Below are 13,796 nucleotides of genomic sequence, written 5' to 3'. Positions count from 1 at the left end.
GTTCTTCTGTGACACAGAGTGTTGGACTGGATGGGCCACTGGCCTGATCCAACAGGGCTTCTCTTATGTTCTTCTGTGACACAGAGTGTTGGACTGGATGGGCCAATGGCCGGATCCAACATGGTTTCTCTTTTGTTCTTATGTGACACAGAGTGTTGGACTGGATGGGCCACTGGCCTGATCCAATATGGCTCCTCTTATGTTCTTCTGTGACACAGAGTGTTGGACTGGATGGGCCACTGGCCTGATCCAGCATGGCTTCTCTTCTGTTCCTATGTGACACAGAGTGTTGGACTGGATGGGCCACTGGCCTGATCCAATATGGGTCCTCTTATGTTCTTATGTGACACAGAGTGTTGGACTGGATGGGCCACTGGCCTGATCCAACAGGGCTTCTCTTATGTTCTTCTGTGACACAGAGGGCGTTTTCGCACTCACCTTCAGCCGACGCGACCCCCCTGTTCACCGCGCAGGATCTGCGCAGATTTCGCACGTAAAGCCGCGGAGCAGCCGAAAGAGCCGGAAACTCCCGGCGCAAAAGCCGCACAAACGGAAACTGCTTTTTGGCGGTTTACGTTTGCGCCGCAAAAGCGCTGGGAGTTTCCGGCTCTTCCTGCTGCTCCGCGGCTTTACGTGCGAAATCCGCGCAGATCCTGCGCGGTGAAGAGGGGGGTCGCTCCGGCTGAAGGTGAGTGCCAAAACGCCCAGAGTGTTGGACTGGATGGGCCACTGGCCTGATCCAGCAGGGCTTCTCTTATGTTCTTCTGTGACACAGAGTTTTGGACTGGATGGGCCACTGCCTGATCCAACAGGGCTTCTCTTATGTTCTTCTGTGACACAGAGTGTTGGACTGGATGGGCCACTGGCCTGATCCGACATGGCTTCTCTTCTGTTCTTCTGTGACACAGAGTGTTGGACTGGATGGGCCACTGCCTGATCCAGCAGGGCTTCTCTTATGTTCTTCTGTGACACAGAGTGTTGGACTGGATGGGCCACTGGCCTGATCCAACAGGGCTTCTCTTATGTTCTTCTGTGACACAGAGTGTTGGACTGGATGGGCCACTGGCCTGATCCGACATGGCTTCTCTTATGTTCTTCTGTGACACAGAGTGTTGGACTGGATGGGCCACTGGCCTGATCCAACAGGGCTTCTCTTATGTTCTTCTGTGACACAGAGTGTTGGACTGGATGGGCCACTGGCCTGATCCAGCAGGGCTTCTCTTATGTTCTTCTGTGACACAGAGTTTTGGACTGGATGGGCCACTGCCTGATCCAACAGGGCTTCTCTTATGTTCTTCTGTGACACAGAGTGTTGGACTGGATGGGCCATTGGCCTGATCCAACAGGGCTTCTTTTGTGTTCTTATGTGACACAGAGTGTTGGACTGGAGGGGCCACTGGCCTGATCCGACATGGCTTCTCTTATGTTCTTCTGTGACACAGAGTGTTGGACTGGATGGGCCACTGGCCTGATCCAACAGGGCTTCTCTTATGTTCTTCTGTGACACAGAGTGTTGGACTGGATGGGCCATTGGCCTGATCCAACAGGGCTTCTTTTGTGTTCTTATGTGACACAGAGTGTTGGACTGGAGGGGCCACTGGCCTGATCCGACATGGTTTCTCTTATGTTCTTCTGTGACACAGAGTGTTGGACTGGAGGGGCCACTGGCCTGATCCAACAGGGCTTCTCTTATGTTCTTCTGTGACACAGAGTGTTGGACTGGATGGGCCATTGGCCTGATCCAACAGGGCTTCTTTTGTGTTCTTATGTGACACAGAGTGTTGGACTGGAGGGGCCACTGGCCTGATCCGACATGGCTTCTCTTATGTTCTTCTGTGACACAGAGTGTTGGACTGGATGGGCCACTGGCCTGATCCAACAGGGCTTCTCTTATGTTCTTCTGTGACACAGAGTGTTGGACTGGATGGGCCATTGGCCTGATCCAACAGGGCTTCTTTTGTGTTCTTATGTGACACAGAGTGTTGGACTGGATGGGCCACTGGCTTGATCCAACATGGCTTCTCTTATGTTCTTCTGTGACACAGAGTGTTGGACTGGATGGGCCACTGGCCTGATCCAACAGGGCTTCTCTTATGTTCTTATGTGACACAGAGTGTTGGGCTGGATGGGCCATTGGCCTGATCCAACATGGCTTCTCTTATGTTCTTATGTGACACAGAGTGTTGGACTGGATGGGCCACTGGCCTGATCCAACATGGCTTCTCTTATGTTCTTCTGTGACACAGAGTGTTGGACTGGATGGGCCACTGGCCTGATCCAACATGGCTTCTCTTATGTTCTTATGTGACACAGAGTGTTGGACTGGATGGGCCATTGGCCTGATCCAACATGGCTCCTCTTATGTTCTTATGTGACACAGAGTGTTGGACTGGATGGGCCACTGGCCTGATCCAAAATGGCTTCTCTTATGTTCTTATGTCCTTGAGAGGAATTCCAGGATGGAACACACCTTGCAGCGCCATGCTCCGGAAGGGTGCCTGATATGTTGCATGCGGGGTGGGGGTGGGGGGTGCATTGTGTGCCTGGCATGAAACTTGCAGGGCCTTCGGCTGGCCAGGCAGGCGTCCATCTGTGCCCATCCCGGCTGCTACTTGGAATTCCCCCCACACCTCTGCCTGCCGGCTGCCTCCAGCCTCCATGGCTGCTATCTTTAGCTGCCGTGCACGAAGGAAATGGGAAAGAACCTGGCGGCGGCTGTATTTTTAGATCTGCTGGTTTATACTCACAGGGTGGGGGAAGAACCGACGAGGCGGGCAGCTGTGCTTCGTGACATCCGGTGGCCAGCCTGAGCTGCAGCCCCTCTGGGCAGGACGACGCCATGGAAACTGCAGGCAGAAGACCACACCGCTCACGCAGGGAGCAGGGGGGCGCTTACCCCATTGCCTGCCCCCTTCTGGCTGCCATCGTCCAGGAGGGGCCTGCAGACCTCCTGGAATGACAAACGAGGGAGCTCCGTGCCCCTGGAGAAAGATGGCTGCTGGGGGGGGGGGGCTGGGGCTGGATTCTCCCCTGGCATCACAGCCCCACTGAAGGGCTCCCCCAAATCCTGCCCTTCCCCAGATTCCAGCAGTGCTTTCCTTGGAAACTGAGAGGTGCCGGGGCTCACAGATCCTTGATACGCTAGCCCAGGGCTCCTCGGTCTTTTTGAGCCTGTGGGCACATTGGGGGCTCTGGCAGAGGGTGGAGCCTCAAATTGGCCTCTACAGGAGGTGGGTGTGGCCAGCCACAACACGGAGCTTCCCTCCAGCCCCACAGAGCAGACCCTTCCTTGGGCAGCAGCAACATTTTTAAAAATCTGTGTAGCAGGTCAACTGGGAGCCAGTTTGGTGTAGTGGGGAATCAAACCCGGTTCTCCCGGAGAAGAGTCCGCGCACTTCACCTCTACACGAAACTGGCTCTCTAAGAAGATATTGGATATATACTTTGGGGGTGGAGCCAGGAGACTTTGGAGGTGGAGCCAGGAGACATTGGGGGTGGAGTCCGGAGCAAGGCTGTGACAAGCATAACTGGCACATACAAAGTGCACCCCTCCAAAGGGCAGTCCTGCCATGTCCCGTTTTCAGAGGGCACCTGCTCTTGCAGAACTCCAGTGGGCATGGCACAGGAGACCTTCTTGGCGAGGTGGGCCTTGTGATGCGTCTGACCTGCCTCCCCCTCTGCCACCCACAGCGGTGCAAAAAATCCCCCCTCTGAGCCCGCCTTGCCTCGTGACGCCCCCTCTGCAAAGGGCACAATTTGCCCTCCCTGAGATGCTGCCACGTTTTGTTCTCGTCTCCCTCGGCTGGGCGCTTATTAAAACTGAGAGTTAATAAGGAAGGGGAAGCCGAGCACAGCCGCCTCCCCTGCGTCCTTTGCCTGCTGCCACCAGTTGAAGCACTAGACTTCCAAACCTCCAGGCGGGGCCTGAAGAAAGCAGGGTGGGGGAGGGAAAGGTCTGCTGGGAACTCCAGTCTTCTCCATGAAGATCGATTCCCTTAGGGCATAATGGAGAATTGACCTGCGGGTATCTGGGGCTCTGGGGAGGCTGTCTTTTGAAGTAGAGGCACCAAATCTTCACCATAGCATCCAGTGCCTCCCCCCAAAATACCCTCCATGTTTCAAAAAGATTGGACCAGAGGGCCCGATTCTATGAACCCCCAAAGACAGTGACCCTATCCATCTTTATTTCCAGTGGAGAGAAGGCATTTAAAAGGTATGCTGTCCCTTTCCATGTGATGGCCAGAACTCCCTCTGGAGTGCAATTATGTTTGTCACACCCTTGCTCCTGGCCCCACCCCCAGTGTCTCCTGGCCCCATCCTCAAAGTCTCCTGGCTCCACCCCCAGTGTCTCCTGGCTCCACCCCCAGTGTCTACTGGCCCCATCCTCAAAGTCTCCTGGCCCCAGATAAGAGCGCTCTGGCTGACCCAAGGCCATTCCAGCAGCTGCAGGTGGAGGAGTGGGGAATCAAACCCGGTTCTCCCAGATAAGAGAGCTCCGCCTGACCCAAGGCCATTCCAGCAGCTGCAAGTGGAGGAGTGAGGAATCCAACCCGGTTCTCCCAGATAAGAGAGCTATGGCTGACCCAAGGCCAGTCCAGCAGGTGCAAGGGGAGGAGTGGGGAATCAAACCCGGTTCTCCCAGATAAGAGAGCTATGGCTGACCCAAGGCCATCCCAGCAGGTGCAAGTGGAGGAGTGGGGAATCAAACCTGGTTCTCCGAGATAAGAGAGCTCTGGCTGACCCAAGGCCATTCCAGCAGCTGCAAGTGGAGGAGTGGGGAATCCAACCCGGTTCTCCCAGATAAGAGAGCTATGGCTGACCCAAGGCCATTCCAGCAGCTGCAAGGGGAGGAGTGGGGAATCAAACCTAGTTCTCCCAGATAAGAGAGCTCTGGCTGACCCAAGGCCATTCCAGCAGCTGCAAGTGGAGGAGTGGGAAATCAAACCTGGTTCTCCCAGATAAGAGTGCTCTGGCTGACCCAAGGCCATTCCAGCAGCTGCAAGTGGAGGAGTGGGGAATGAAACCCGGTTCTCCCAGATAAGAGAGCTCTGGCTGACCCAAGGCCATTCCAGCAGCTGCAAGGGGAGGAGTGGGGAATCAAACCCGGTTCTCCCAGATAAGAGAGCTCAGGCTGACCCAAGGCCATTCCAGCAGCTGCAAGTGGAGGAGTGGGGAATCAAACCCAGTTCTCCCAGATAAGAGAGCTATGGCTGACCCAAGGCCATTCCAGCAGCTGCAAGGGGAGGAGTGGGGAATCAAACCCGGTTCTCCCAGATAAGAGAGCTCTGGCTGACCCAAGGCCATTCCAGCAGCTGCAAGGGGAGGAGTGGGGAATCAAACCCGGTTCTCCCATATAAGAGAGCTCAGGCTCACCCAAGACCATTCCAGCAGTTGCAAGTGGAGGAGTGGGGAATCAAACCCACTTCTCCCAGATAAGAGAGCTATGGCTGACCCAAGGCCATTCCAGCAGCTGCAAGTGGAGGAGTGGGGAATCAAACCCACTTCTCCCAGATAAGAGAGCTATGGCTGACCCAAGGCCATTCCAGCAGCTGCAAGTGGAGGAGTGAGGAATCAAACCCGGTTCTCCCAGAGAAGAGAGCTCTGGCTGACCCAAGGCCATTCCAGCAGCTGCAAGGGGAGGAGTGGGGAATCAAACCCGGTTCTCCCATATAAGAGAGCTCAGGCTCACCCAAGACCATTCCAGCAGTTGCAAGTGGAGGAGTGGGGAATCAAACCCACTTCTCCCAGATAAGAGAGCTCAGGCTGACCCAAGGCCATTCCAGCAGCTGCAAGTGGAGGAGTGGGGAATCAAACCCGGTTCTCCCAGATAAGAGAGCTATGGCTGACCCAAGGGCATTCCAGCAGCTGCAAGTGGAGGAGTGGGGAATCAAACCCACTTCTCCCAGATAAGAGAGCTCTGGCTAACCCAAGGCCATTCCAGCAGCTGCAAGTGGAGGAGTGGGGAATCAAACCCGGTTCTCCCAGATAAGAGAGCTCTGGCTAACCCAAGGCCATTCCAGCAGGTGCAAGTGGAGGAGTGGGGAATCAAACCCACTTCTCCCAGATAAGAGAGCTCTGGCTAACCCAAGGCCATTCCAGCAGCTGCAAGTGGAGGAGTGGGGAATCAAACCCGGTTCTCCCAGATAAGAGAGCTCTGGCTAACCCAAGGCCATTCCAGCAGCTGCAAGTGGAGGAGTGGGGAATCATACCCGGTTCTCCCAGATAAGAGAGCTCTGGCTAACCCAAGGCCATTCCAGCAGGTGCAAGTGGAGGAGTGGGGAATCAAACCCACTTCTCCCAGATAAGAGAGCTCTGGCTAACCCAAGGCCATTCCAGCAGCTGCAAGTGGAGGAGTGGGGAATCAAACCCGGTTCTCCCAGATAAGAGAGCTCTGGCTGACCCAAGGCCATTCCAGCAGCTGCAAGGGGAGGAGTGGGGAATCAAACCCGGTTCTCCCAGATAAGAGAGCCCTGGCTGACCCAAGGCCATTCCAGCAGCTGCAAGGGGAGGAGTGGGGAATCAAACCCAGTTCTCCCAGATAAGAGAGCTATGGCTGACCCAAGGCCATTCCAGCAGCTGCAAGGGGAGGAGTGGGGAATCAAACCCGGTTCTCCCAGACAAGAGTCTGCACACTTAACCACTACACCACACTGGCTCTACACCAAGACAGGGAGGGAGGAAAACAGATGACAGGAGGGAGAAAGAGGTGGAAAGAAAGCAACTTTAATGTTAATGCATCCACCCAGCTGGCTTGGAGAAGTGGTTTAAAGAGAGAACTGCCTTCTGCAAGGCCGCTGACGGGCTGGTGGGGCTTTGAGAGCCATGCAATATGTTTGAAAGAGCCAGAAGCGGCAGCCCTGGGTCTGCTCAGTAGTCTGGCACCTGCCCTCTGTGGTCCAGGACTGAACGGCATGCTGGGAGAAACATCACTCTTTGCGTAGAGAACGGGGCCTGGCTCGGTCTCCAGGGATTTCCCAACCCAGTGCTGACCACTCTACTGCAACGCGGAGCTCTGCTCCTTCCCCTTCTGTCTTCCTGGCCAAGCTTGGGACTTGGTGGCCGAGGGAACAACGTGGCAGGTGGCATCGCTTCCTGAGGACCTGTGGAGTGGGACAAAGAGCACAGAGCGGATGTGGCACCTACCTTCCCAGCAGCGGCCCGAGCAGATCTTGCCAGATCCCTTTGCTCTTCTGAAAGCAGCGTCTGCAGAGGGCCCTGGGGCCAGGTCAGGTTTGTGACAGGAAAGCCACGTGAGCGTTGCAGGCTCAGCCTTTCTCCCTTCTGGGAGCTGCTGGCATCCCAGCTTGGGTGGGGACGGGGGGGGGGGGCGGGGGGAAGGCAGAACCCCAGGCGCTGCTGAGGCCTCACCCAGCTGTTTGACCCCCCCCTCCCTGCCTGCTGGAATCCCCTCCCACTCTGGGCACAAAAAGGCCTTTCATTGGGGACCAGGGAGGAAGAGAGGGAGGCAGCAGAGAATCCCACCCCACCCCCCATAACTACTGGTGGGTCATACTGCCAAGTCTGCAGCATGAAAGCCACCCAACTGCCCACTCAGGATGTGGCACCCTGGGCACTGGTGCGGGGGGCAGGGGCTGGCACCCGGAAAGGAGTTTCCTACTCAACTCGACTCCTAAGAAAATGCTGGGAAATCTGGCACAAGGCAGCCAGAGAAACACCCGGTTCGGGACCACCGACATGCGGGGGGCGAGAGCAACTCAGGAGCCGCACAGGGCGAGCAGGGGCATGGACCCACCGACAAGGGCGCATCGCAGGCTGCTTCACTTAGCGAGTGGGCTTCCTGGTTTCGATAAGTGCCCTCAACAGATGGGGCGCAGTGCCGCAGGCCGGGTGTTCTCCTGCAGAAGTCTTCCAGAGAGCCAGTTTGGTCACTAAGAGCCAGTCACTGAGAGGCATTTTACCTTTTTTCCTGCTGGATCCTCTAGAGCAGGGGACCAGTACCGGGCCGTGGCCTGTTAGCAACCGGGCCATGAGTTGCATAATTATTTCATTATATATTATAACGGAAGAAGAAGACGACGACATTGGATTTATATCGTGCCCTCCACTCTGAATTTCAGAGTGGCTCACAATCTCCTCTATCTTCCTCTCCCACAACAAACACCCTGTGAGGTGGGTGGGGCTGAGAGAACTCTCCCAGAAGCTGCCCTTTCAAGGAAAACCTCTGCGAGAGCTCTGGCTGGCCCAAGGCCATTCCAGCAGCTGCAAGTGGAGTCTCTTGGCTTGACTTCGCGAACGAAGATTTAAGAAGGGTGCAATAGTCCACGTCTGCTGCAGGCTCGCTGGTGGCTGACAAGACCAATGCGGGACAGGCAGGTCCGGCCACAGCGGCTGCAGGGAAAAGTCTGATTTAGGGTTGGTGCTGTAGCAGTGCGATTCTTCCTCAATCTCCTTTTGTCCTCAAGACCAGCTATGCGTGCGTTCTCAAAGGAAGAGACAGCCTGGTGGATGGTGTGCCTCCATGCTTTGCGATCTGAGGCTAGGTCAGACCACTGGTGATGGTTGATGCGACAGGTGCCAAGGGATTTCTTCAAGGAGTCCTTGTACCTCTTCTTTGGTGCCCCTCTATTTCGATGGCCGGTGGAAAGTTTGCCATACAGAGCAATCTTGGGAAGGCGGTGGTTTTCCATCCTAGAAATATGCCCTGCCCAGCGCATAGTGGAGTAGTGGGGAATCAAACCCGGTTCTCCCAGATAAGAGTCTGCGCACTTAACCACTACATCAAACTGCCTCTCAGATCCACCCTGTCAGGTGCTGAAAGAGCTCTCCCAGAAGCTGCCCTTTCAAGGACAACTCCTGTGAGAGCTCTGGCTGACCCAAGGGCATTCCAGCAGCTGCAAGCGGAGGAGTGGGAATCAAACCCAGTTCTCACAGATAAGAGTTTGCGCACTTAACCACTATGGCTGACCCAAGGCCATTCCAGCAGGTGCAAGTGGAGGAGGGGGGAATCCAACCCGGTTCTCCCAGATAAGAGAGCTATGGCTGACCCAAGGCCATTAAGCGAAGGAGGCTGAGACATGAGAGTGCTCGACCACCTTCCAGCCTGCGTCCCATCCCGATGGTGACAGGTAGTGGGACCAGACGAATTCACCCGCCTCCGACACTGGTGTTGTGCAACGCCAGGTCCATCAATAATAAGACCACTGTCCTTCGGGACTATCTGCTGGAGCAGGACGCGGACCTGGCCTGCGTGACCGAGACCTGGGTGCGAGATGGGGAGACCGTCACTCTCTCCCAGATGACCCCCCCAGGTTACTCGGTCTTTCACCAGTCCCGGACTAGCGGGCGGGGGGGAGGAGTGGCATTACTCATACGAGAGGCTTACTCCTTTAGGGCTCTCCCGGCCCCGGAGATTCCGGGTATTGAATGTGCCGGCCTGATGTGGGATGTTGGGGAGGGGTTGGCGATCTGGCTGGTGTACCGACCGCCTAACGCACCAGCCGTCGCCTTACCATCCCTGGTGGAGGCCGTGGCGGGCTGGGCGTTGGAGTGCCCAAGGCTATTGGTTTTGGGCGACTTCAATGTCCATGCCGACGACGCGGCCTCCAGCCAGGCGATGGACCTAGTGTCATCCATGGCGACACTAGGCCTCTCCCAGGTTGTTACAACACCCACTCATCAGGCGGGACACATGTTAGACCTGGTCTTCGCGGCTGGAGTACAAGTGAACGATATTGCAATGGAAGCAGTGCCATGGTCGGATCACTTTGCCCTCAAGGCTCGTATGGATATGTCACCCCAAACCTGTTTAGGCGGAGAGCGTATTTTAGCTCGCCCGCGGAGCCTGATGGACCCGGAACGGTTCCTGACGGCTCTGCGGGATACCTGGCCCACTGGCGACTCCCTGGATGATCTGGTAGAGTCCTGGAACGATGGACTCTCCAGGGCCATCGAGGAGATCGCGCCTAGGCGTCCTCTGCGCCCCCGCCCTAAGCCGTCTCCCTGGTTTAACCAGGAACTGCGGCAATTGAAGCGGGATCTCAGACGACTAGAGAGGCAATGGCGGCGTACTCGAGACGAAGCGACCCGAACATCTTATAGAGAGAGTTTGAAGACCTATGAGATGGCAATCAAATCCGCAAAGAAGACATACTTTGCGGATAAGATTGCGTCCCGCAACTTCGCGCCCGGCACAATTGTTTGATATAATTCGGGATCTTACTACGCTGCCCCAGGGCAGACCAAATTCTTTTGAATTGGAGATAGGCTGTGAGGCTTTTGCGAATTATTTTGCGGACAAGATCGCATCACTCCGCCTCGACCTCCCCGTCAACTTAGAGACAGTTAACGCAACCGAGGCCCCGAGCATTCTTCGGATCATATTCTGGATGGTTTTGGCCCCCTCAGCCTGGAGGAAGTTGACAGGATTCTCTCAACTGCCCGCCCAACAACCTGTAAATTGGACCCATGCCCTTCCTGGCTTATTAAATCTTGCCAAGGGGATCTCAGATATCCTATACGGGATATCATAAACAGATCCCTGACAGAAGGGCTCTTTCCAGCGCCGCTCAAAGAGGCTGTGGTCCGTCCCCTCTTAAAAAAACCATCTTTAGACCCGGCCCAATTGGCACACTATAGGCCGGTCTCAAATTTGCCCTTCCTGGGCAAACTTATCGAGAGGGCAGTGGCGAGGCAGCTACAGACTTTCCTGGAGGACGCTTCCGTCCTTGACCCACTCCAGTCCGGCTTTCGCCCAGGTCACGGGACGGAGACGGTGTTGGTTGCCCTGGTAGATGACCTTCAACGGCATCTGGATCGGGGTGGCTCGGCAGTGCTGATGCTGTTGGACCTATCGGCGGCGTTCGATACGGTCGACCATCGGTTACTGACTTGCCGCCTCGCCGACGCGGGGATTCAGGGGTTGGCCTTGCAGTGGCTTTCCTCTTTCCTTGAAGGTCGGGGACAAAGGGTCGCAATTGGGGGGGAGCTATCCCGGAGGCACACACTTAATTGTGGAGTGCCCCAGGGAGCAGTTCTCTCCCCGATGTTATTTAACATCTATATGCGACCTCTTGCCCAGATTGCCCGAAGGTATGGGCTGGGGTGTCACCAGTATGCGGATGACACCCAGCTCTATCTACTTATGGACGGCCGACCGGTCTGCGCCCCAGAAAATCTGGACCGGGCACTACAGGCCGTGGCTGAGTGGCTCAGACTGAGTGGACTAAGACTGAATCCTGCGAAGACAGAGGTCCTTTGTTTGGGCCGTCGTGGTCCAGGGGGGGGAAATCCCCCTACCAGCTTTTGACGGTGCGCCGCTGATGGCGGCGGACAGGGTCAAAAGCCTGGGGGTGCTACTGGAGCCGTCCCTAAAGATGGAGGCTCAGATAGCAACCACTGCCAAGTCCGCGTTTTTTTCATCTTAGGCGGGCAAGGCAGTTGGCCCCCTTCCTGGACCGCGACGACCTAGCAACAGTGATCCATGCTACGGTCACCTCGAGGTTGGATTACTGCAATGCCCTCTACATGGGGCTGCCCCTGTGCCGGACCCGGAAATTGCAGCTGGTGCAGAATGCCGCGGCCCGGCTGTTATTGGGCCTCCCAAGGTGGGGGCACATTCGGCCGGGTCTTCGGGCTCTGCACTGGCTTCCAATAAATATACCGGGTCCGGTACAAGGTGCTGGTCATTACCTTTAAAGCCCTATATGGCCTGGGACCTGCCTACCTGAAGGACCGTCTCTCCCCACACGTTCCCAGAGAGTACTGAGGTCTGGGACGCAAAACCTTCTCACCATCCCCGGGCCCAAAGAAGTCCGTCTCAAGACAACCAGAGACAGGGCCTTTTCCACAATGGCCCCCACATGGTGGAACCAGCTGCCGGAAGAGGTGAGGGCCCTGCGGGATCTTACTCAGTTCCGCAGGGCCTGTAAGACAAGCCTCTTCCGGCTAGCCTACGCCTGACTAGATTAATGTAGCTTATCAGACCTTAGTGAAATATACGGTATAGTTTTAATGTTAAGATTTTATGGTTTTTAAATGCTTTGACTTTTTAATTGTAATAATTTTGCACTTTGTTTATTGTTTTATCATTTGTTGTGAGCCGCCCTGAGCCATTTTATGGGAAGGGCGGGATATAAGTCATAGAATAAATAAATAAATAAATTCCAGCAGCTGCAAGTGGAGTAGTGGGGAATCAAACCGGTTCTCCCAGATAAGAGTCCGCTCACTTAAGCACTACACCAAACTGCCTCTCAGATCCACCCTGTCAGGTGCTGAAAGAGCTCTCCCAGAAGCTTCCCTTTCAAGGACAACTCCTGTGAGAGCTCTGGCTGACCCAAGGCCATTCCAGCAGCTGCAAGTGGAGGAGTGGGAATCAAACCCGGTTCTTCCAGATAAGAGAGCTCTGGCTGACCCAAGGCCATTCCAGCAGCTGCAAGTGGAGGAGTGGGGAATCAAACCCGGTTCTTCCAGATAAGAGAGCCATGGCTGACCCAAGGCCATTCCAGCAGCTGCAAGTGGAATAGTGGGGAATCAAACCCGGTTCTCCCAGATAAGAGTCTGCGCACTTAACCACTACACCAAACTGCCTCTCAGATCCACCCTGTGATGCAGGTAGTGCTGAAAGAGCTCTCCAGAAGCTGCCCTTTCAAGGACAACTCCTGTGAGAGCTCTGGCTGACCCAAGGTCATTCCAGCAGCTGCAAGTGGAGGAGTGGGGAAGCAAACCTAGTTCGCCCAGACAAGAGTCCGCACACATAACCACCATACCAAAATAAAGTGCACAATTGTATCATCCCAAAAACATTCCCCCCTCCCCGCCCCCAACCGCAGGTCCGTGGAAAAACTGTTTTCCACAAAACCAGTCCCTGGTACCAAAAAAGTTGGAGACCACTGCTCTAGAGACACTGCGCCCTGTTCAGAGCCTTGCAGATACTGGAGCCCGCTGAGTCCTGCTTGGCTCCTCCTCCTGCCCCCCCCCCCCCCCGCCCAGCCCTCCTCTTGGGACCTCCTTGGCAGTGGCAGCCTTCTTGGAAGCAGCCTGTTAATTGAGCACCAATGAAGCGGGCCTGAAATTAACCGTCTGCTCCACCCTCCCTCCTTGCACTGGCTGTTCCTGGGGCTCTGTCTGCCCCCTCCGGCCCCCTGCCAGCTGGGCACGGGGCCAGCTCTGGGAAATGCCACCCTGCTGCACCCTTCTTGCAGAGTGAGTGGGCGAGGAGGGCCGCTTTCCAACAGGAGCTGCTCGATCATCAGAGCGCTCTTTGTGGCCAGAAGGGAGGCTGGAAGCCATGACCGGATTTACATGTTTTTTGACGCCCCCTTATGGGTCATTCTATCTTATGGTCCCATAGAATACAATGGACACCATACCCAATTTGGCGCCCCCCCCCTCTCTGTTGGCGCGCAGAGCGAGCCTCCTCTCCAGGCTAAACATGCCCAGCTCCTTCAACCTTTCCTCATAGGACTTGGTCTCCAGACCCCTCACTGTCTTCACCCGTTCCAGCTCATCTATATCCTTCTTAAAATGTGCTGCCCAAAACTGAAGACTATATTCCAGGTGAGGTCTTACCAGAGCAAAGTAAAGCAATACCATCACTTCAAGAATCATAGAGTTGGAAGGGACCTCCAGGGTCATCTAGTCCAACCCCCTGCACAATGCAGGAAACTCACAAACACCTCCCCCAAAATTCACAGGATCTTCATTGCTGTCAGATGGCCATCTAGCCTCTGTTGAAAAACCTCCAAGGAAGGAGAACCCACCACCTCCCAAGGAGGAAGCCTGTTCCACTGAGGAACCGCTCTTACGCTCAGGAAGTTCTTCCTAATGTTGAGCCAGAA

General features: G+C 55.5%; 1 protein-coding gene across 1 annotated transcript in view; it reads left to right on the top strand.

Moving 5' to 3' along the window:
• ARSA (arylsulfatase A) overlaps positions 1-13,796 on the top strand; it is a 60,576-nt gene that overhangs the window by 29,206 nt on the left and 17,574 nt on the right. The window contains exons 3-4 of the mRNA XM_060244527.1: positions 7,045-7,225; positions 9,142-9,223. Coding sequence (XP_060100510.1) covers positions 7,045-7,225; positions 9,142-9,223 — 263 coding nt within the window. The remainder of the gene's footprint in view (positions 1-7,044; positions 7,226-9,141; positions 9,224-13,796) is intronic.

The sequence above is a fragment of the Heteronotia binoei genome, chromosome 8, assembly GCF_032191835.1.
Source record: "Heteronotia binoei isolate CCM8104 ecotype False Entrance Well chromosome 8, APGP_CSIRO_Hbin_v1, whole genome shotgun sequence".
NCBI lineage: Eukaryota > Metazoa > Chordata > Lepidosauria > Squamata > Gekkonidae > Heteronotia > Heteronotia binoei.
The sequence above is the reverse complement of the archived record's forward strand: the minus strand, read 5'-3'. Positions and strand labels throughout refer to the sequence as shown.